General features: G+C 44.1%; 1 protein-coding gene and 1 pseudogene across 1 annotated transcript in view; both read left to right on the top strand.

The window, feature by feature from the left end:
* Positions 1-24,832, top strand: part of LOC138249620 (zinc finger protein Xfin-like) — a 318,126-nt gene that overhangs the window by 69,587 nt on the left and 223,707 nt on the right. Inside the window, exon 8 of the mRNA XM_069203568.1 lies at positions 23,209-24,032. Within this exon, the coding sequence (XP_069059669.1) occupies positions 23,209-24,032 (824 nt within the window). The remainder of the gene's footprint in view (positions 1-23,208; positions 24,033-24,832) is intronic.
* Positions 9,105-10,026, top strand: LOC138248870 (zinc finger protein 776-like; annotated as a pseudogene).

Genomic DNA, 24,832 nt, shown 5'->3' with positions numbered 1-24,832 from the left:
GTGCCCCAGGGCACTTCAGCTAGTGGAGATGCCCGCCCACTCGACAAAGCCCCACTTTTGATTGCAAGTCCGGCAGAAAAATTAGGAAAAACAAGGAGTGACCACTTCAGCTAGGACCACCCCTAAGCTGGCTGTCCAGAGCTGAAGTGACCCCCTCCCTGCAGATTCCTCCATCTTGGTTTAGAGGACAGGGACCAATAGGGTTAGGAGTGTGCCCAGGAAGGGTGTAGCCACCTTCATGGACAGTAGCCATTGCTGGTGGTGGGTGTTTGGGGTTAACTTGAACCCCGACCTGTGGACATCCTAACCCCCGGAGACTGGAACTGTAAGTCTTGTACTTACCTCGAAACTGTGCTAACTTTACTCCCCGCCCCACAGCCAGGACTATGTTTGAAAATTGCTCTGTGAACTTATATAACAAATTAATGCTATTTATTTGAAAACCGTTTAATTTGCCAAATTGAAACAAAGTGGTGTTGATACATATGCTTGCTACTTACTGGCAAATGGACTTACCTGCAATCAGGATCTTGTGGTTCTAGAAATAAAGTAACAAAATATATTTTTACTATATAAAACAATTGGCCTGGAGTTAGTCATTGAGTGTGTACTTTATGTATTGACTGTGTGTGTGTGTGTGTGTGTGTGCTTGCACAACAAATGCTTTGCACTACGCTCTGATAAGCCTAACTGCTCTGACACAACACCCCAAAAGAGAGCATTAGTATTATCTACTTTAGCCTCTCTTAAGCCTTTGGGGAACCCCTGGTCTCTGTGCACAATATATCTCATTTTGATATAGTATAGACAGAGCCAGCTTCCTGCACCAGGTAACTCAGCGAGCATCCGGGGGGGGTGGAGGGGGCAAGAATCCAGAACTGCCCTGCCACGAGCTCCTCTCGGCAGACGCAGTCTCTCAGCCCTAAACCACCAATGTGGAGAAAGACTCACTGGATCGCCGTAGGTTGCCATCCTCCCTGCGGAGCCGAGACCACCACTGCAAACAGCTCACCAGGGCAAAACTGCGGCAGTGTTACCCTTTTTTTATGCAAAATATATTTGGTGGAGAAGGATAACTAAGGATAGTGTATGACGGCCGGAGGAGCTCGCATATCAAGCAGCCATCTTTGGTCCAGGCAAAAACCGCCCCCCTCCCAATGCTCTCATTTTTAACACCACTGTCCTCTCCACCACTGAGAAAGGGAGGGAACTCCAGAAATCCAGGTTTCTGTTTTAAGGAACTGATCACTCGGTGAACATTTCCCTCCAAGACATCGGCAGGGGCTTGATAAATTCTCATCCCCAAATATGCTATACATTTGTGTTCCCAAATCAGGGCCTCCAACGCTAGGGAAGAGGGCGTCCCAGGATGGATCGGGAGCAAATTGGATTTTAGGCAATTAACCTTGAGACCGGATAGGTTTCCGAACTCTTCCAATAGGTTCCGAGCCCCCCCCTCAGGTCCTCGTGGCTGTCCTGGAGGAACAACAGAAGATTATCGACATAAAGGGTGATGTTTTGATGTTCACTCAGCACCAGTGGCCTTGATAGTCTCGACCCAGTCAGGCTTTCCATGCAATAGGCTCCACTGCCAAAGCAAATAATAGTGATGAGAGCGGACAACCCTGCCTGGAGCCGCTTTCTGCGTAGTAGCTCTGTGAAATGTATCTGCCCATTCTGACTCGAGCATTGGAGTTTGCATATAGCAATTGAACTCAGTGTAAGAAACCTTCTCCCAGGTAGAAATGTCTAATTACCTCAGCAAGTTAATTCCATTCCAGACTGTCAAAAGCATTTTCGATGTCTACTGAAAAAAACGCTGCATGGGGTGCCGTGAGAGGAGTTTTCTCCAAAAGCAGTAACAGGCACCGAACATTCAGCGCCATGCTATGGCCCAGAATAAATCCCGACTGGTCTTTATGAATCAATTTAGGCATGAATTGTAAAAGCCTGGAGGCTAGAACTCTACTTAGAATTTTATAGACAACATTAAGGATTGACAGCGGACAATACGCCTTTATATCATGTGGTTGTTTTCCTGGTTTCAACAATAGGACTATCAAAGCTTCCCTAGTAGTGGGCGGAAGTACTTTCAATGACCTTGCTTCGTTGAACATCTCCACCAACATAGATGACAACTGATTAACATAGGTGGCATAGAGCTCTGTGGGGAACCCATTGGTGCCTGGGGTTTTCCCTCGTGCCATACGCTTGATGGCTGTTCTCACTTCAGGTAAGGTAATGTTACCGCCCAGTTGTTCAGACTCCTCAAGCGTTAGGACAGGGAATGTAAGGAAGGCCGTAATTTCAGTTTGTATAGGGATGAGTAATATTTATAGAATTCCCTATTGATGTCTGACTGCCCATGCAACAAATGCCGTGATTCTGTTTGTATCTCTACTATGGGGGAGCCTCTGCTGGCAGGATTTGCCAGCCAGGCTAATAACTGAGCTGCCTTGAGTTGCGTGTGCATTAATCATGTAATTTCGGTAGTCAAAGCAACGGAGACGCTCCACTTGCTCAGCTACTTTCTCTCTGGCTTCTAGGAGAGTCTGTTGGTCTGCCAAGGCCTCCGACCTATCTCAATCAAGATGTTGCAGTGCCGTTTCAGCAGACAACACGTCTCAGGGCAGTTTTCTCCTCAATCCCGATCATCTCAGCCATACAACGGCCCAAAAGGACCGCTTTAAACGTGGCCCACTCTGCCTACAGTATCAGTGGTCTCTCAATTATCAGTGAAGTATTGTTAGATATACAGCCCTATCTGTTCCTTAAAAAAGGAGGATCATCTAAGGTTTCTGGTTTAAGCTTCCAATTGGGCATAGGAGAAGGATTAAAACTCCCACCACCACCCCCAATTCATGCAGAGCAGGACTGGTTAGTAAACGGAAATAGTTCTGGCAAGATATTCTATGTCATGTATTTTCTGGTGAATTGAGGGAGTGCAAAGAAAAGTGTCTAGGTGGACATGAAGATCATAGGTCGGCGAGTAATAGGAGTAGTCCCTATTCTGGGGATGTAAGGTACACCACGAATCTACCAAATTCCAATTACCCCGTCAAGTCGTATGTGACCGGGCCAGTTTATAAATCTGGGAATCAATCAATGGAGGGTGGGATCTCTCCAGTACTGGATCCTCTCTACAGTTAAAATCCCAGCCGATGAGCACCTCTCCTGTCAGAATAGGGGTGAGCTGTCGGGATACCTCTGTGAGGAAACTTGTTTGATTGAAGTTTGGGGCATAAACGTTTATAACCGTAATGTCTTTCCCATCTATCCGGCCTGTTATAGCAACAAACCGACCTACTGAATCAACCCTGTGACAGGGGACCCCAGGTCTAATCTAAATCAATTCCCCCCTAGCGAAGGTGAAATAAGTAGTGTAATACACCTGCCCCCTTCACCTGCGCTGTGTCGATACCCTCCTTTTTTTTATAATATGTGTTTCTTGGAGGAGGGCAAGGTGTACGCCTCGGTAGGAAAAGACCATATAGCGCTTTGCCATGGAAAGTATCCCCGCACATTCCAGAAGATTATATTATAGCGTGTGGAGATGGTCATTGAGTTGTCATATAAGGTGTGTAACGTCGCACTGCTTTTGTAATCTGAGCAGCAGTGATAAGGGGGGGCTAATTGTAATCCGTTGTCTAAGAGAATAATGGTCCCCATTGCGCACATACCAATACCCACATAAACCATAAAACAGTACAGCAGTGAAACAAGCCAACTCCCCTTCCCCAGGACTGGTTGGAGAGCCCTCTCAGTCCAAAGTTAACTAGTACCACCCTAGTGATATAGCCCACTTACAGACTAAGTGGTATGGGGCAGCAGGCCGGTGCAGCCCGCCATATCAGCAAAGGAGCTGGACAGTGCCCCCCGGTGGGGCTGGCAGCCCCAAAATATTATCAACAATAGCAAGGACGGCCAGTGTAGAATGATGCAACAGAGAACTATATAGAAGGATGGGGGGGACTCCGTTATTCTTCAGAGACATAGCGGATATAGAACAAGAACCACTGCAAAGCGCCAAGGGGTGGTTCTTAAAGTAGATCCTCTGCGGATCTGGGCGTGATAACAGGGAGCTCGGGGTCCGAATCAGAGTTGTCCGATGTGACTGTCTCGCTGCTCAAAGTAGAGCCCTCATTCTCTCCCAGCTCATCAGGATCCATCAGTGACACTGTGGGACTGGAGGGCGCCCTGCCTGCCGCGCCGCAATATCCTCAAGTGCCTGCCTCTGGGCCTCCTCAGCGAAGAGGAGCCTACAGGGACCAGTCTTATTCTCTTCCGATCATTTCATGGTTTTAGCCGCTAGGTGCCCTGGTCTCCCCAGGGGTCCTGACATTGTTGCATTTCGATCCGTGACCACATCTCTTGGGGTGTATTGAGGAAGAGGGTGGTACCCTGAGCTGCGACCCTGAGGTGGGCCGGGTAGAGCATTGCATAGGACACCCCCAGTTGGTGAAGTTTCGTTTCACCGCCACAATCATGCTCCGTTGTCGTTGGACTTCCCAAGAATAGTCAGGGAAAACCACAATTTTACTGTTTCCCAGTGAGATGTCCCCTAATTTACGAGCTTGAACCAGGATAGCATCCCTCTCTTTACAGTCCAGAATTTTTGCAATGACCACCCATGGTGGTGTTCCAATGCGAGGCGGGCGAGCTGGGACCCTATGTGCTCGCTCCTAAGCTAAAAAGGGCGATATAACTGTGAGAGCAACGTCAACTTTTAGCCACGGATACAGTCCTTTTCAGACACTCCTTCTGATTTTTCAACCAGACCACCAGGTCACAGCCAGGACAGTTACACGCCTCCAAGGCATGATTATCTAAGAAAGCAATCATGTCCCACCCCTCAGCCCTGCAATGCAAATATTTTTCAGTCTAGAACAATTTTTGGCATCTTCTGCACAGCGCTCTAGGGTGTGGACTTTATCTTAAATCGTGGACAGCCTTTGGCGGGCAGCTGACAGACTGCCCGGGAACTCCCTCTCCACTCCACTCAGATAATCTGTGATGGTCATCCTTCAGTAGCCTGAGCTCAGCCCCCAGGGTGTCGATCTTCGTCTCTAGCGCTTCCTTCAAAGCTGCTATAGCTTGTAGGATACCCTGCAGTGTCGGACCCCCTGAACTAGAGGGCAGGACATCTTTCATAGGGAGATCAATAGCCGCTTGCTGCAACCCCGAGCGATCCTCTACGGGGTCCCTTTTTTTGCTCATCTTTACCATGAATGTCTATTGTGGATTTAGGTCATCAGGGAGGGCCAGGGTCACCCAGATGAAAACCAGGATCCCAGTGGAAAGTCCAATTCTGCCTGCAGCCCAACCCGGTAAGTGCCATTGAGTGTGGTGGGGGTGGGTAACCCTCCTATGCTCACCCGCCAGGCCACACAAGCCAGCTCTCAATATGCTGCGGAGGACGAAGCGGCTATCCCTGTCTGCGTATGGCTCCAGACTCACCGTTGGTGCAGGGGTACCAGCGACCCGACTTGAGCCTGATGGCAGGGAATGTCGCCAAAGCTCCATTGCCCTTAAGAAAGGTGTCACACAAATATCTCACTCTCCAGCCGGAGCGCTCCATTGTTCTTTGTGAAGAACAAAGTAGGGATCTCAGACCACGCATAGAATACTGTGAACTAAATCAAATCACTATGGAGAACTGGTATTTCCTTCCACTCATTCACTAATTACTTTTCAAACTTAATGGAGCCTATTTGTACACTACGTTAGATATAACTTTCAATTTAACTTCAGAGAGAAAGTCTGTGACCAGGCTACGAATGTTGTGCTGTTGTTTCCTTTCAAAAACTGACCTGATCGGGCCTGGAAAGTCCTTCTGTTCTGACCAAGAAGAGGAAGTTACACTGTATTCTGTGGAGAGAATAAAGCCACTGATTAGAAAGATCCAGAAAAAGGCTTGGAGAACTGAAGTTTCTCTGGATGTTGTCTCGAAACATGAGCTGCCTTAGACTCACAAAGATCTTGCCAACTAGCTGTGTAGATCCACACTAAGAACACTTGCACAGCTAGAGGCTCAAGGACCAGCAGGGTGAATTACAGACTGTATCTATCTAGCTTAGAGGGCCTGCTAAATTCTGGCCACATCTGTCCTACCCTCCTCTAGCCAAACTATGAAGTGGGGGTAGCTAACAAACTACTGAGTTACATGGAGTTGTGTAATGTCCTTTTGATGTCCAGTCGATCTTCCACCCTGTGAGATAGTTGCAGATGGCAACTGTTGATATTACAGAAAGAATTTAGAGAGACCAAAGTCTACCTACTGCAATGATCGTATAGGATCTCTCAGTGGTTTCCAGGACAGTGAACCACAAAGTGCCCCTAGAACATTCAGTAAGTTGAGCGTCTCTGGGACTGTTAAATCATTCTTAAGGGACTAAACCCAACACTTGAAATTAGATTACACCTTGAAGGCAGTATGTCACAGACGTCTTTTATGTGGCCCCTTCTACTAGCTTATGTGATTGAGGAGCCAGTGCTCTGATATAAAGTACATTTTGATGACACCCAATAATAGTGGATCTGGTTGGTAGCTCTGATGTCTAAAATGACAGACAGCCTAACATCAGTGAAAGTTTCAAAATGAAAACAAATGGACGGTTCTATAATCGGATCCAATGTTGCTCTTCCTTTCCATTCCTAGATGTTTTCCAGCTACCAGTTCATACCATTGTAGGACAGAAAGTCAAGAGGAAACATGAGGTCAATAGATGAAGCCCTGCCTCAAATAGGAAATCCTTGGTTACTGGATCGCTGTGTAGTGGACTGGTTTAGCAGAAATCGCCTGCATCAGTGAACATAGCAAAATAGGCCTAGAATGTGTGCCAAGCCCCTTACCATCAGAATCATCTGATCGTTAGGCAATGGCTCCATCTTCAAAGTGTGCAGATTTCCTGGGCCATTTTAGTACATTTATCTTGGTGTTTACAATAAAGCTCAGAAACCCCATCACCAGAAAGAAACCCAGACCACATCTGAATGTTTTCCAGGGACCCCTGGCCATGAAGCAGGTCCATTGTGCAGTAAACGTGTTCACATAGCATGAGGAGGGTCTGGGCAATGAGGAGGAGATTGTTAATGTAAATCACCATTTGGAAGTGTTATGTGTGGATATGGTCCAACATAGCAAACCGCATTCTGCAAGGGAGAGGCCAAATGTACGGCAACATACCTGCCATAAGTGGCCACCTTATTTATAATTTACCAACTACTACTCATCCTGTCAGATGTGGATCGATAAATAGATATTTTTAAGATTGACAAGCCTCATCTAGTCCCCTGTGACCTACGTGACTCTGAGTCAGTGGCTTACCTCTATCTTGAAATATTGATGAAAGTCCCACTTATTTATAGCTTTCAGGTTTATCATTGTCTTCTACTTGTCTTTCATAAAAACAAAAAATTCTATACATTGGCTAGGAAAATCTCCATTTTCAATTGGTGGTGGCACTCACAAGACAGACTGTCTCCAAGTGACCCAGTGACAGGACCACCGGAGACTAGAAAGTGGGATGTAAAATTCAGCTGTGATTATCCCTGCGTAGAGGGCGTTGCCGTAGTCTAAACAGGAAGCTGTCATTTATACCCTGATTGGTTGCCTGGCAACATGTTTGGTCATTGGAAATTTGCCAGGGAAAAGCAGTGGTGTTCGCTTAGCCATGCTTAGGGCTGGAGTGCTGCCATTATGACCCGCTGTCCCTTTGATAGGTAACACCAAATGGTCAAGGATTTGCAGCACTGGAGTCAGCTGAGGGTCACTGTTAGAAACGAAACCTAACAATTCCCTCACTTCTGAACGAGGAGCAGAACCGCTAGTTTGGCTGGGAGAGGATTTATGGCAGTGCTTCCACCTTGCCAAATTCTAGATGAACCAACAGTCTGTCCTTGGATCAGGGATACTACTATATGATCGTAGTCATAGCCTTGAAATGCACCTCTGCAGATGTGTGAATTAAATTCAGCCACTTGCTTCACGTTCAGTTCTGGAAATATGCTCCTGTCTATTCAAAGCGCTATACTGCTCACTCTTCAGTTTATTGTAGCACAAGGATTCTTCCATAGTCAAGGGGCTGGTCCCACTCCTTGAAGTTGGACAGTAGCAGTAGGGCCTTATCCCTTATAAAGCATCTCTCTCTGCTAGTGCAGGCACAGTATACTTCAGATGAGTACAAGTTACTGATTTAATCAGGTCTTAATTTATTCTCCTTGGTTTGCACCGCTGGGAAGCAAAGGTAACGGAGTCTAACTGTTTTTGCATTTCAAACACACTGCTCTTCAACGTTTACAGGGGAGCAAACTAGTATCTACCGATCAAAGGATTTGTAGATGTTTATTCATTAACACCCGCCAAGCACTCCAGGGTGTAGCAGAACAGTGAAAAGGAGTCTCGAGTGCAGTGCAACGCGGAAATTGGTTTGGAAGGTAGCAGTTGTATTCACTACAGTCCACTGGACACCCTTGCAGTGCTGAAGAAGAGACCCAGAAATCAAATTTGTGCTGGCTGTTACGTCCTGAGTAGAATGACGGCCTGGAGTAAATGACCATTTTGTCAGGCACTCAGTTTCCTATTTGGATGCCATTACTCAATATTCGTGGAGCTCCTCGCCTGCAGAGACATGTGGTTTGCTTGTGAACTTCACAGAAACAATGGAGCACTTCTTGTGGACTCAAAGATTGTTGGATTCCCTGTGTGAAAACCACAGAGTAGCTCACGATTGGCAGATTAGCACCACTTCCAAAGCCAATGTGACTATTTTAGCCACACTTTTATTAGAGGTAATACATTAAGTGGCAGCAATTCTCTTTGCCAGCTAACCTCAGTCTTTTGTCTGTTTTACTTTATAATCATTTACAGTATATGATTTTTACTTTTTTTTTCACTCTCCAGTGTCTGAATCTGAGACGTCCGAGAAAGAGTGCCACAGATGTTCACTAACAAAATACAACAGAGTCTGCAAGACTGAGAGTTGCTTCGCATGCACTGAGTGTGAGAAGAGTTTTAACAAGAAGGCACTTCTTGTGATGCATGAAAGAACTCATTCAGAACCAAGCCCTTACAATATCAGCGAGCGTGAAAAGAGCTTTTCTAAAATGTCAAATCTTCCAGGGCACCAAATGTTACTTACAGAGTGAGGCCTTTTCACTGCATTGTGTGTGAGAAAAGCTTTACTCAGAAGGAACATCTTTTAAATCACAGAAGAATCCACACAGAGAAGAGGCCGTATCACTGCACAAAGTGTGATAAGAGATTTAGTCAAAAGCAAAATCTTCTAAACCATCAAAGGACACACTCGGGCGAAAAGCACTACCAATGCAGTGAGTGCAAGAAGAACTTTGCTAGAAGATCAGATCTTGTGGATCATCAGAAAATTCACACAGGAGGAAAAGCCTATCACTGTGCCTAGTGTGGGAAAAGCTTTATTAAAAAGTCAAATCTTAGAACGCATCAAAGAGTCCACACAGGATTGAAGCCTTTTCAGTGTGCTGTATGTGAGAAGAAATTTACTAGAAATGCATATCTTCTAGTCCATCAACGAATACACAAGGGAGAGGAGCCTTTTCAGTGCACTGAGTGTGACAAAAGCTTTAATTATAGGTCACATCTTCGATATCATCAAAGAATCCACACTGGAGAGAGGCCCTAAGACTGCACTGAGTGTGAGAAGAGCTTTAGCCACAAGCAAACTCTTCTAGACCACCAAAGAACACACACAGGAGAGAGGCCCTTTCACTGCACAGAGTGTCAGAAACGCTTTACTCATAAGTCAAATCTTCGAATACATCAAAGAATCCACACAGGGTTGAAACCCCATCATTGCACCATGTGTAAAAAGAGCTTTACTCGAAAGGCACACCTTGTTCAGCACCTAATAACACATGAGAACAAGGACAAATTACTGCACTGAGGGTGAAGCAAGCTTAACTATAGTGTCAGATCTTCTAGTGCACAAAGGATGGCCAGGTTTTTGTATTATACGTAAGAAAAGATTTACCTAAATATCACCATCGGATACAGAGAAGAGTGACACACACAGCAGTGAGTCCTTTTACTGCACTACATAGGAACCGAGATTAATATGCAAGCCATGCTTTATTCATCATGCACAGACGTGATGATTAAAGGCAAAATATGTAGTGCAAAATGAAATAGTCCAAAAAAACAGCTAGTAACATGTTGCATAAAGATATTAGAACAGATTTAATGTTTGTCAGATTTAAAAATGCTTTAGATCAGAATGTGTTGAAACATGCAAAGAGATTGTCTTTCTTGTAGTGACCCATAATGTGCAAAAATAAACATATCTCTTTGTTGCTGATTTCTGTTAATTTAACCCCTTCGCTGCCAGGCCTTTTCCCACTGCTGTGCCAACCAATTATTTTGAGCTATTTAGGGTAGTTTGCGCTTAGGTCTCCATAAAATTTTATCCATTTGTGTCCTTTTTTCCCAGCACCCTGAGGATTCTAGGGAGACACAGTTTGTAGGTTTCCCTGGAGGAGACCAAGAAATTAGCCAAAATACAGCTACAATTTGGCCAAAGGGGCGGCCCTCCCAAATCAAAAACATGTACACACAAAATAATCTCTGGTGCCTAGTGGTTTCTGTCCCCATGGGGGCAGATGGGCCTAATATAAATAGGCATAAAACGGCCAAAATTAATGTCCCCCAAAGGGGAGCGACCCTTGCCCAAAGGGCCCCCCCCCCCACAAACAAAACACACACACAACATAATCCCCCCCGCAGCAAAAAACCTGCACACGCTAAATAATCCCTGGTGCCTAGTGGTTTCTGCCCCATTGGAGGTAGATGGGCCTCATAGAAATAGGCCGTTCTGCCCCCAAGGGGGCATGAATGGTCAAAATGAATGTTCTCCAAAGGGGAGCGACACCCGCCAAACAAAACACACACAACATAATCCCTGGTGCCTAGTGGTTTCTGCCCCCCTTGGGGGCAGATGGGCCTTACAAAAATAGGCCGATCTGCTCCCAAAGGATGCAGAAACAGCCAAAATGAATGCCCCCACAAATAGGAAGCAACCCTTGCCCAAGGTGCGGCCCCGCCCAAACAAAAAACATGCACACACAAAATACTCCCTGGTGCCCAATGGTTTCTGCCCCCTTTGGGGGCAGTTTAACCTAATAAAAATAGGCTGATCTGCCCCAAAGGGGGTAGAAATGACCAAAATTAATGTCCTCCAAAGGGGAGGGACCCTTGCCAAAGGGGCCTAATAAAAATAGGCCGATCTGACCCCAAGGGGGGGCAGAAATGGCCAACAGTAATGTGCCCCCATGGGCCCCCAAGGGGCCGCCCCACAAAACAAAACACACACACAATCCCTGGTGCCAAAGTGGTTTCTGCCCCCCTTGGGGGCAGATGGGCCTAATACAAATTGGCCAGACTGCCCCCAATGGGGACAGAAATGGCCAACAGTAATATGCCCCGGGAAGCGACTCTTGCCAGAGGGCCCGCACCCCAAATAAAACGCGCACACAACAATCCCTGGTACTTAATCTGCCCCCCTTGGGTGCAGATGGGAGTAATAAAAATAGGTCGGTCTGCCTCCCTTGGGGGCAGAAATGGCCATCAATAATATGCCCTTGTGGGGAGTGACCCTTGCCTAAGGGGCCGCTCCCCGTATGTGAAATAATAAAAAATAAAAAAATCCCTGGTGTCTAGTGAGCATTCTTGCGATCGTGCAGCAGGAATGCTGAGAGACATCAATGCCTCTTTGACCTCCCACTTCCACCTTCCCAAGGAGAAACTTACTGGTTTCTCCAAAGGACGCGCTGGAAGCTAGGCTTCCAATGCTTCAGGGGCAACCTCTGATGACCTTAGCATGCGGTGCGTGTTGACGTCATCGGGTATGGGGGGGGGAGACGGGGTGGCAACGGAAACACTTCCATTGCCATCCCTGCCAGATGGGGGTGGGCCAGTGCCAGGATGCAATGGTTACGTCCTTGGCACAGTGCAGCCGTGTCCGAGGACGTAATCATTAAGTCCTCAGCATGGAAGGGGTTAAGAAACAAAGCAGAAGAATACAAACAGTTTTCTGCAGTGCTGGAGTTTTTTTATATTTCAGCAGTACGTCCAGACAGGAATTAATATATTCTTCATCAGTAGGTATAAAAATGCATTGCTGTGAAATCATCATTCTCATAAAATTCTGACCAGATACAAAGCTTTTTCTTTGCGAAAATAATGTAATCCAGTAAACATATGTATGAGGCTTGTTTGGCTGTAGAAACATACTTTGCACACTCCTGCCATCTAGTGTTGGGCCCGGATGTGTGCTAGTTGTTTTTTTCGAAGACGTCATTCAAGTCGGGAGGTTGAGTGACTCCTGCAGGTAATGCGCATGGACATCGACTCCATTGGTAGATTTATTTTCTCCTTCTGGTGGGTTCAGATGTGTGCTTCCGTGCTTCAGCTGGAAACTATTGTTGGTGCTCTTTTCGATTTCTACTGGTAACTTCTAACTGTCGGTATTGTTTTGAAATGTGCATCTCTTTTTCCTTCCATTCTCGGTCGACAACTCCATCTGTGACTGGGAGATCTTCAGATATATCTTGGTCCCTTGTGGGGCCTTGCCCTCCAGGGCCTTCTTTTCTCGGGACTTACAATAGGTTCATACCAGGTCACGAGGGTGAAGAAGCAAATGCCCTTTAGATACCGTCCTCGGTGCCACTCAAAATCTCCACGGACCAATCTTCATCAGGTCTGTAACGTTTGCCTTTTGACTGAGCATAACAAGCCTTCTTGTGACGCTTGTCGCTCTCTCAGATCAAAGAAGATCCTCTGTGATCTTCAGGCCCGTCGCTTGGAGATGTCGGGGAGGAGTGCCAAAGAACCCGTAGACCTCTTCGACACTGGAGAGCTTCAAGAACCTCACGCCGAGGCATCTGCAGGCAGAGGGCAGGCATAATCACCAGAGCACAGCACCAACTCCACCTTGGAAATTGAAGACCTTCCAACAGCACAACAGGCTGTGAGTACTGAACTTTTCCCTCCTCAATACAGTTCTCAGGCCTCCACAAAAGGCGGCACAACCACCTAGTAACACCAGCGACACATTAAAAGAATATTGCAAATCATTGGTCATTGAGGAGAACCGTGACCAAATAGAGTAATGAGGCCGAAGGCAGAGTTCCTTTATAAGGTCTCGAAATTCTGAGGTAGCTTGCGATTTCTTTTTAACATAAGTCAAAAGTTATCTTTTTCCATACAGCACGCTTGGTCACACCATCACCCTTCCTAGAAACAGCCTAAATCTTTGGTATCTTCTTTTTTCATACGGAAGAGATAGTATGGGTAAAGACGTGATGAATAAAAGCAAAAATAGAGCAAAAGCAGTGATTACTATGTTACAAAAGAATGTTAGAACCAATTTAATGTCTGAGGGACTTAAAAATGCTGTAGCTCAGAATATGTAGAAAAATGCAAAAAGATTATTTTACTGTAATTGCCTATAGCATTTAGCAAAAAAAGATCGGAAGAATAAAAAGCCAGGTCATGTGTTTTCTTTTTTGTTGGAACTGTAATTATGCTCTGTGACCTGCCTATCACCTTGGGTACTGGCAGCAGGCATTGTGATGTAATGAATCAGCTGTAATAATGTGTTACAGTTGAGCAGGTACTGCATTTTTAGGGTCAAGCCTGCAAGAGCATGTGCTACTGCATGCGTCTTGCAAGCGAGACTGTGTTGTTAACTAAAAAGGACTTGGAGCCCACCCTTTTGCTTACCATTGGTTGGCTTGCTTGGCACTCTTATTTAAAGCCCTGTAATTTGTCACTGCAGGCCAAACATAATTTCTGTTCCTGTCTGTGGAGCAGGGACCAAGCACTGATTGATTCAACGTAATCAGTGCCCATCCGCTGCTCACAGTGTAATTAAGGTACTTCTTCTTAACTTCCTGGGCCCTGCAAACAGAAGGCGTGTGACTGGCACAAACTTATTCAGCAGGACAAACAAAATTGCATAGTTTTATTTTCTGTAGTTAACTGTTTTTATTAGGCCAAGTCTTCTTTTCTCTCTTAGCACTCATGTTGTGTTTTTGTTTTTGCTTGTGAGCGATGTTCTAAAAAGATGAGAATTATCTTGTTCTAAATACTGCAAAGCGACATTGTTTCTTTCTAATGTGTAATTATCGAAATTGCGCTTTAAGACATAATTGGGGGGGAATACTGAGCCCCACAGAAAAAAAACCTCTTTGTTAGCTAAAGACAATCTTGCATAAACAGTAAAATGTACATTTTGCATACACAATGATTCACAATAGAAATGCTCAGAAAGCATTGTTGTCTTGTTTGTTTCATCCCTTATATATGCATCTATAACTGTATGAATTAAAGAAACTTATGAAAAGTTTAATAAGCAAACTATTCTTTAAATGTAGACTGAATTAGGGATCTCTTACAGAATGGATATTGAGATGACTGATAATAAACTTACATTAATATGTGTGTTGTGATTTGAGATTCTGTATTCTTTTCTCATTTTCATTGTATCACTGTGTTCTATATTACGTTGAGAAAACCTAGTTACAAATGAATGTAGTATTTGTATGCATTTTGCCTCTAAACACACAAAAGCCCTTGGTGGAAAATCTGTGCCCAGAGATTGTCAGGCATATATCAGGCTCATCTCTCTATACACCCCTTATTCACAAAGGGAAGCACAGAGTTGTGAGTCTGGTACACAACCCTTACAGCAACTCTGACTTGGTGCTGTCAGAAGCACTGCAGCACTCAGATACAGACTCCAAGGTTAGAGGAAAGAATGTTATTGGCATCATTGACATAAACACATCCTGAAGATGCTTCTCTGTGGGCTAAGTGATGCCTCAGTGATGTCTGATACTGGCAGAACCAGTCCATTAGCCCCCTAGGCCAGTAGAAGCCAGTGCCTGATAAACTAGTGGGTGCAATAGAAATAGAGCAAGGAGTATCACAGATGATTCAGACTTGTACTAAAGTTCTCTGTAATAGTGTGTTACTGAATGCAAGCTGACTGATATCCTACATCTTAGATTTATCCCAAAAAGATTCACAATCCTAGATTCATCCCATAACTATCAGTTAATCGACATAAAAATGTGTATAGGAAAGCCGTACAATTGTAATGGATACGAATAACCATTGGAAAGTCCATTAGCAGGATGAGTAGAGTGTAAGAAGTCAAAGATGAATGTTGCACATAATTGTGGTTCCTCTCTGGGTTGTCTTTGTCCCTGATAACCATTCTTCCACTGCCCATGACCCCTAACTCAGAAAACCCTTAGATTTTTGGAAGAGCTGATTTCCATTTTCTGCTAGGTCAGGTGATGCCACCCCCCCCCCTACCGCTTTTCCTGTGTGCTGTGCTTGGCTGATGAAGGGTGATACCCTGAAACCAATCCCAGGATGCTTGTTTCCAGTCCAGGAAGGACCTGGCCTGGCAGTTCGGGCCAGACTGTTCCAATGGGGAACTGGGTCAAGACTGATTTGCATATGGCTGGGTCCAAACTGGGGTGGTATGGTGAGCAAAAGAACGATTGATTAAACCCAGATCTGTGACTGGGAGTGAGTGTTTGAAAAGTTTCAGCACTCCGCCCATCATCCTTTTGTGTTGCTGTGCTTGGCCCCACCTGATCAACGGAAGCTACGCTCACTGGGACTGTTTGGCTCACGACTCACTATATATCCACAGACCATTTAGTGCTGCCCCAATTCCTTTAGTAAAGATGCCTTGTATGAAAAAATGCAAAGATGCACAGTGCTGTGATTTGCTAGGGGTTCTAAATTTGAAAGGAGATTGTCAATGGAGTAATAGATGTGAATGACAGACCATGTGTTTCTGTCTAACGTCTGTGCGACACATATAAATGTCATTTGGACGAATGGGTCACTAATACTATTAATTCAGGGGACTTAAAGATATTGTGGGGAATCCAGGAACTGCAAGTGGACTATATTGAATTTAAATACCTTGTGGGAGAAAGAATTAATAAAAAAATATATATAAAAAGTACAAAATAAAGGGAAGTGCTAGGTCGAAATAGGGATCGAACCTGGCTCCTTGGCAGGTAATGGAAGTGTCACACAGCCACCAAGGAGATGACTGAAATAACTTCCCAATAATGGTGGAAAAACAGAAAGGCAAAGGAATTGCATTACCACCGATTCAGGAGCATTACAAACACCATTGGAGTGGATATTGTTCGCTCAGCCAATATCAATGTAACAGAGTATCCACAAAGTGGGAAGCTGCTCCAATCGCTTTCCGGACGGCTGTTTGGCAATTCCATTAACTATTAAGGCTGAGGTACTAGGTTGGATTCTCCATTTGACCTATTTTCCCTTTTTTATTTCCACTAGGTATTTATTTATCCCTTACCTTGGGAAGCCGCCCCGATCATATCCGAATGGCTAGGTGGCAATTCCATTACCTATTAAGGCTGAGGTACTAGGTTTGATTCTCCATTCAACCTATTTTTTTCCCCTTTTTTATTTTCGCTCAGTATTTATTTCTAATAGATTACATTCACCTCACTTATACGTCTGTTCCAATTCACATTCAGCTTGCCCATAATTATTGTTTATATTACCTAATCCAAACGATCCCAAAGTATAATATCTTTCTCTTCGACTTGTCCACAGCTGTTTCTAATTGCCATTTGACCTGGGGCAAGTGCCAAAGTCAGGCTTGCCTCCAAAGGCTATTTATCGAAGGAGAGTCAGGTCTCACCTTCCCTTGTACCCAGACTTCAGAATTAGGACAATACAGCGTTCCCCGCTGTGGGAAGATGCTGCCAGTCTACCCAGCTCTTATAGCACCATTCTGGGTCAGACAGTGGTGAGTTTTGCCTTAATATAACTTGGTCCCACAAATACTAATTTTAATATAAGCTTATTCACTGAATTGAGCCCCCTTTTGTTTCCAGATACCAATATTCGACATCCAGCTGAGCTTTAATAATTCCAACCTTTCACCAGTATGTATATTATTTTAAATATACCCCTTTTTGTTCCTATACATCATAGCACACTCCTTACTGATGGTCTTTTCCTTGACAGTTCGGCAGGTCATTTTTTGTCCTGATGAGACCCAAGAATCCAGCATGCCGTCGACATGTTAATCAGACAAGACCTATTCGATTATGTATTGAATTATCAATCAAAGTATTGACAAGTAGAACTTAAAAAGAGACTGTCTTTGTGAGATACATCAAAGATCACAGAACTATAAGTGATTTCTTTATTTCTTTATTGTGTGGTGTCTCTTCTCTCACTTGTGGATCACTTGTTTCAACTATAACTCTTTGTTTATTTTCCTAAAGTATGATTATAAAAATTAATTACCATTATATGCTGATGCAGCTTCCAAAGCATTAAAAACATGTTTTCCACATATGTGTTGGTACTGGATTCCGTGGAGTTTTTTTTAAAGATTCTAGATGAATGATTTTCGTCTTCATTTAAGACTTTTTTGTTTGAGTTAACCAGTAGCAAGGTTTTTTCTGCTATAATATTTAAATTAATTGAAAATGAGTTTCAGGTGGATATGTGTTTTGTGATAATTCCACATCAATAAAAGCCTCTAATGCACTTGTTATCATGGGGCATTATGATCGCTGGATGTGGTCCGGTATGTCTGCCTTTTTAGATTATCTTCTGGAGGATAAGAGAATGGAGGCAAGAGAGATCCTGATGGAGGTAGAAAAAGCCTATTCAGAGGTAATTGATTCAGCAATGGACATCTCCTCTACTGCTTTCCATCAAATGGCTGGAGTGGCGGTCTTATGTCATCAGGGCTGGTTGAAATCAACATCATTTTGCCCTGAAGTACAAGCACAAATCCTGGACATGCCATTTGATGGGGAGAACCTCTTTAGGAAGCCTGGGGAGCTGGGAACAGCTCTCTTAATGGGCACACTACAGCAGAGTTGTTTTCAGTCCTTTTGGGGAAGTAGAGGTAGGGGTCAGTTTACATCTCTACCTCTTTATTAGCAGCACAGATACCAGCCTTACGCCCAACAGGATTTTAGATTAGCGTACTCTTCACAAGTGCCATACAAGCCTGCTGTAACATCTAGGTGTCCAAGGCAGCAAGCCCAGAGCTGTCCTCCGGCGGGAGGAAAGGTACAGGATCATAACAGAGGACAACATTGTGTCCCAGGCACCAGTTACCTCAGTCCCACACCAACAATTCGGCAATTCTCCATCCAAATTCCACAGTCGTTGTAAAACCATCTCTTCCGACAAATGGGTGTTAGACGTAATCCACCCTTGTCACACCCTGGAATTTGTTAAAAAGCTGCCAAATGTTCCACTGTGCAAAACATTGCACCAACATCTAGTTTTGCTGAAGCAGAAAATCCAATTGTTTCTTTACAAAAACCCCATAGAGGAAGTTTTGGTAGCCCAGCGGAACGAAATATTTTGTTCTAACTTCCTCCTCATCAATAGGAAGTTAGGCAAGTGGAGGCAGGTGATAGATTTAAGGCTTTTAAACAAATTCATCACGAAGCAGTCCTTCAGGATGCTCCTTTTCCAGGAAATTCTGCAGCTCATGGATCCAAGAGACTATGGGCCTGATTACAACTTTAGAGGAGGTGTTAATCCGTCCCAAAAGTGACGGTAAAGTGACGGATTTACCACCAGCCGTATTACGAGTCCATTATATCCTATGGAACTCGTAATACGTCTGGTGGTATATCCGTCACATTTGGGACGGATTAACACCTCCTCCAAAGTTGTAATCAGGCCCTATGACTTCCTGGGACCTTCTGGATGCATATTTCCATATTCCTATTCACATCAAACAGAAAGTTCCTGCGATTTGAGGTGGCATTGTGCCATTAACAAGTCAGAGTGCTCCCTATTAGGCTATGTTCCACTCCCAGAGTCTTTATGAAATGCATGGCTCCGGTGGCAGCATTTCTGAGGCAATCAGGCCACCAGGTTTTCCTGTACCTGGATGACTGGCTGATAAAGGGACCCACCTCTTACTCGGCCAGAAAATCAACTCTTGTCCGTCTGATGCTATTTGAAAGTCTAAGCCTCAAGCTGAATAAGGAGAAATCCTCTCTAATTCCATGCAGGTCAGCAGTATTTCTGGGGGCAGTCATAGATACGAAGGTTGCAAAGGCTTTCCTGACTATAGACAAACTCATCATCTGAAGGCAATAGCAGCATCTGTGGTGGAAAAAAGATCCTTCTGCACTAAAGGTCAAATCAGTGTTGGGGATAATATCATCCTGCATTCCACTGATACCAAACTGTTGTCCTCCAAAGCGTCTATTGTAGGAACAGCTGGCCAAGCAAATGGTTTAATGCCAGGGCACCTTTGAGGATACGATCTCAATCACTCCAGAGTTGAGACTTGCAATATTGTGGTGGTTGACAACATTTCCCTGGATCCTACAGTCATCCCTGTGCGGCTGCATATAGTGATGATGACAGTCGCCTCCTGGGAAGGAAGGGGAATCACATGCAAGTTCTAGAAATCCACAGAAATGGACCTTCTTAGGAGGCAGTATCGCACATCAATCTTCTGGAGCTGAAGACAGTGTTCTTGAGACTCCAGGCTTTACATCCAAGACTGCACAACTCTTAGGTCTTGGTGAGAACAGGCAACACTAGCACTATGTTGTATCTCACCAAACAGGGAGAAACAAAGTCAAAGGTTCTGTCAGCTCAAGCTCAACAGATCTGGGAATGGGTGCTTGGCAATAGCATTACCCTAAAAGTAGAGTATGTTCCAGGAGATCAGAACGAATGGGCGGACACCTTAAGCAGGACAGACAAACCGTGCCATCACTCGAGTGTTTCACCATTGGGGAACCACAAATCTCAACCTGTTTTCTACCCTGCTCAATGAGAACTGCAAGTTCTACACCAGCAGATAACCTCAACCAGGCTTCTGGGGAAACTCATTCCACCTGGCATGGTTGGGAATGATCGCATATGCTTTCCCTCTGTTTCCGCTCATTCCCAAAGTCATCCAGAAGTAGAAACAGGAACCTTGCCGGATAATATTGATAGCTCAAGCTTGATCAAGAAAATATTGGTTCACAGAGCTGCTTCGCCAATCAGAGTGTGCACATATTCAGTTCCAGCCTGTAGAAGATCTTCTTTCAATGATCTAGGGACAAAGTCTGCATCCACAGATTCGCTCTCTATATTTGTCTGCTTGGCTCCTCACGACACTGAGTTCAGAGAGGTTAACTTATCGGAGGGTTGTAGAATGGTTCTCCAGCATGCACAGGCTGAGTCCATGATGAAATGTTATTCTGCAAAAATGGAAGAGGTTTTGTGTCTGGTGTTCTTCTCAGTCTCTACATCCCATCATCGCCTCTCCAGAGCCAATTTTTCCGTATCTGCTACAACTGTCAAAGTCAGGATTTGCTGATTCCTCTGTGAAAGTACACCTGGCAGCGATTTCCAGATTCAGAAGGCGAGATGGGGAACGCTCTCTGGTTCAACAGATTTGTTAAGGAGTTCCTGACGAGCCTGTTCAGAGTTTGTCCTCCAGTAAAACCTCCACCAGTGCCAAAGCACCTAAACACTGTCTTGTCTCAGCTTATGAGAGCTCCTTTTGAACCGATTCACAAGACTGAATTCCATTTTTTGTCCTGGAAAGTAGCCTTCCTGTTGGCTATTACCTCTGCGAGGCGGATAAGCAAAATCCAAGCCTTAACAATCCTTGAACCTTATTTGCAGTTTAGAGAGGATAACTTTGTTATGAGGACCAATCCCAAATTAATCTCAATGATGCAAACAACTTTTCACCTGAATAAGACCATTGTGTTTTGCCAACCTTTTTCAGCTTCTTCTCCGGGTGAACAAGCATTGCACTCAGTTGACATTGGATGCTGTCACAAGGTTCACCTTGGTATAACTAAGGTGTTCAGAAAATTGGATCGCCTATTAATTTTGTTTGTCTCACCAAGGAAAGGACAATCTCAGGCTCATGTTCTGCCATGAGAAAGCAGGAAGACCGCTGTTTTTGAAAGTTAATGCACACTCAACAAGGAAGGTTGCTGCTGCTTCAGCCCAGTTTGTGGGTGTACCGTTGCCTGAAATATGCAGGGCAGCCACGTGGGCCAGCCCCTAAACCTTTACTAAGCACTTATGCCTGGACTCAAGGAGGAAAGCTGACATAGGAGTTGTGCAGGTCACGTTACGCCACTTGTTTTCTTAAGGTATGCAGTGTTGAGCCATTTGTACATTGATTTTGATGAATTTCTTTGTTTCTCCTTTTCTATTTGTTTTATTCAACTCATTGGATCAGTTGATGTACTTATACATTTAACATGCAGATATAGTTATATATACTCAAACAAAAGTGGTCTGAAAGCTCCTTGGGGAGTTGAAACGCGTTGGTGGTTGTTATTTTGAAATAAATATGCACTATTGAAACTTCGTGAAGTGCGGTGAATATTTTTGGTGATTTGTGTATATATATATATATATATATATATATATATATGTGAGTGTTACTTTTATTGAAAGCTTTAGGCATGTGATTGCGTTTCTGAATAGCATACCTTACCTATGAGTTTGATAATCCTTATGTTAAGTTTTCATGGTGGGATGGTTCGCCTCACCCACCTCTTACAGTCTCTTGGTACCTCTTGCTAGTCTGAACAAGCATGTGAATCTTTGAAAGATGGAATACTGGAGAAGAAACCAGTTACTTACCGCTGGACGCTGTGGTTCTCCAGTATTTATATCTTTCATAGATGCAAATGTGACCCGCCCTCCTCCCCATTAATGCTCACCTTTTGCTATCTCTCTTATTTGCTTTTATTTACACTTCTGCTAGAAATCGGAGGTATGAAGGCTGAGCAGGTGATGAGTGCTTCTGGGTCTTGGCTCTGATTAGCTGAAGTTTGTGTGCTTTCAACAAAGCCAATTAGTTTACAATGTCTGTTGTTTTCAGGGGTGCTTTTAAGGCCTACCTATTGGCACTGCTTTTTTACTGCTGTTACTGTGGGACTCCCACCATGATGATGGGGAAGATTCAAGCATGTTAAGCTATGAAAGATATGAATACTGGAGAACCATAATGTACAGGTAAGTAACTTCCTCCTGAATGAGGAAGAAACTGCTAGTTTGGCTGGGAGAGAACTCTGCAAATTTATGGCAGTACTTCCACCTTGTGAAATTTTAGATGATCTCATTGTCTCATGGGGTCAGGGATTGTACTCGATGATCATAGTTATAGCCCTGGATTGTTTCTGTGCAAATGTTTGAACTAAATTCACCCACTTGATTCTCGTTCAGTTCCGGAAAGACACTCCTGTCTCTTGGGTGCCTCAGTTCGTTGAACATTGTCCATACAGAGTTCAGCTAGTTGGTCCTTCTGCTTGGTCAGGGAGTCAGCTACTGTCCCTTCAGAGATCTCTGCTGCTCACTCTTCAGTTTGTCTCAGCAGTAGGATTCTTCTATAGTGAATGGGCTCGTCCCAGTCATTTCAAGTGGACAGCAGCAGGAGGGCCTTATCCCTGATAAAACATGTCCGTGCCGGTGCAGGCTTAGTCTTTGTCAAATGAGTACACGTTACTGATTCAAACAGTCCCTTCTTTAGTCTCCTTTGCTTGCACTGTTGAGAAGCAAGGGCCACTGAGTCTGCTTTACATTTCAGACGCTCTGTTTTCAAACCTTTGCATGGGAGCAACTAGTATCTTCTTCAAAGTTTTGTTGATTTACTTTGATACCAGCCAAGCACTCCAGGGTAGCAGAACAGTGAAAAGGAGTCTCATATACAGTGTAAGGCAGAAATTGGTTTGTTAATGAGCAGTTGTATTCACTCCAGTCCACCAGACACCATGCAGTGCTGCAGAAACCAAATTAACACAGGTTGTCTCTTCTTGAGTAGGAGAACAACAGCCTGAAGCAAATGACCATTTTCCTGTTTCAGTTTCCCATTTCGACACCATTCACCCAGGACAGTATTGGTGTAGCACCTCACAAAGACTTGTACTATCTAAACTCAGAGATTGTTGAATCCACTGGGGGAAGCCAGAGTTTTGCAGATGGGCTGGTTTAGCACCATTGTCAAGGCCTATGTGAGGTTTTCGGTACAATTTGACTGTAGTTAATATATTGTCAGCAGTTACCTTTTCCAGATAACCTCAGTATTTTTCTCTTTTATGTTTGTACTTTATAATCATTTACCATATATGATTCTTGCTTTCCTTTTCACTCTCTAGTGTCTGAAGCAGAGACATCTGAGAAAGAGTCCCACGTATGTTCATTAACAAAATACAACCGAGTCTGCAAGACTGAGAGGTGTTTCACATGCACTGAGTGTGAGAAGAGTTTTAACAAGAAGGCACTTCTTGTGGCACATGAAAAAACTCATTTCAGACCTTACAATATCAGCGAGTGTGAGAAGAACTTTTCGGAAACATCAAATCATCCAAAGCACCAAATGCAAGATACAGAAGTGAGGCCCTTTCACTGCATTGTGTGCGAGAAAACCTTTATTCGAAAGGATCACCTTTTAAATCATCGAAGAATCCACACAGGGATGAGGCCGTATCACTGCACAGAGTGTGATAAAAGATTTACTCAAAAGCAAAATCTTCTAGACCATCAAAGGACACACACAGGAGAGAGGCCCTACCAATGCACTGAGTGCAAGAAGGATTTTGCTGTAAGGTCAGTTCTTCTGGATCACCAAAAAATTCACACAGGATTGAAGCCGTATCATTGTGCTGAGTGTGGAAAAAGCTTTACTAAAAACTCAAATCTCCGAACGCATCAAAGAATCCACACAGGAGAGAGGCCTTACTGCTGCACTGAATGTGACAAAAGCTTTAGTCTCAAGCAAAGTCTTCTCAACCACCAAAGAACGCACACAGGAGAGAGACCCTTTACCTGCACAGACTGTAAGAAAAGCTTTACTAATAAGTCAAATCTTCGAATACATCAAAGAATCCACACAGGGTTGAGGCCTCATCATTGCACTATGTGTGAAAAGAGTTTTACCCGAAAAAAAGACCTCACACAGCACGTAGTAACACATGGGGAGTGAGGCGAAACAACTGCACTGAGAGTGAAATAAGCTTTGCTCAAGTGTCAGATCTTCTAATGCACAAAGGGATCCGCACAGGATGTGGCCAGTTGTCTGCATTATATGCGAGACAAGATTGACCCCAAAATCACCAACTTAAACAGAGAAAATTGATGCAAACAGGAGTGAGTTCCTTTCACTGCAGTGCACTGAGATAAGATTAATATGTAAGTCATGCTTACTCCAGCACCTCAGTTTTCAAAAGGGCTAAAGCCCTTTCTATGCAGTGCTGGAGTTTTTTATATTTCACCCATAAATCTAGACAGGAATTAATCTTTTCTTCTTCAATAGGTAAAAAAAAAAAAATGCTTCACTTTGAAATCATCATTATAACAACTCATAAAATTCTAACCAGGTATGAAGCTTTTTCTGTGTGAAAATAAATATGTCCATAAAACGTATTTCTACTACACTAGCTCATTCACAACTTCACTAGCAAAATCAACATCCACCAATAAATTGAGTTACTGATTAAAACACAGTTGACTTCCAAGTCTTCTATTAATATCCTACACCTGGCCTGCCTACTATGTACCGGTTTTACCCATTGTGAGAAGCAAAGTTAATATGCATGTACACAGGTTCTAATGGTATTATATCAGGTGAGCTTTACACAATCTTTACCAGTCCCACAACAGTTCATATTCAGACATTGGTCATTTAGGCTTGACAGACCATGTGATGTGCTGTCAGTTTGTGGGTCTTCCGTGCTGCCAACCCAGCGGTTCTCCTGCCATATTAACAACCAGGGGAACTGT

Source organism: Pleurodeles waltl, chromosome 8, assembly GCF_031143425.1.
Source record: "Pleurodeles waltl isolate 20211129_DDA chromosome 8, aPleWal1.hap1.20221129, whole genome shotgun sequence".
NCBI classification, from domain to species: Eukaryota; Metazoa; Chordata; class Amphibia; order Caudata; family Salamandridae; genus Pleurodeles; species Pleurodeles waltl.
Note: the sequence above shows the minus strand (reverse complement) of the source record. Positions and strands in the feature narration are given on the sequence as shown.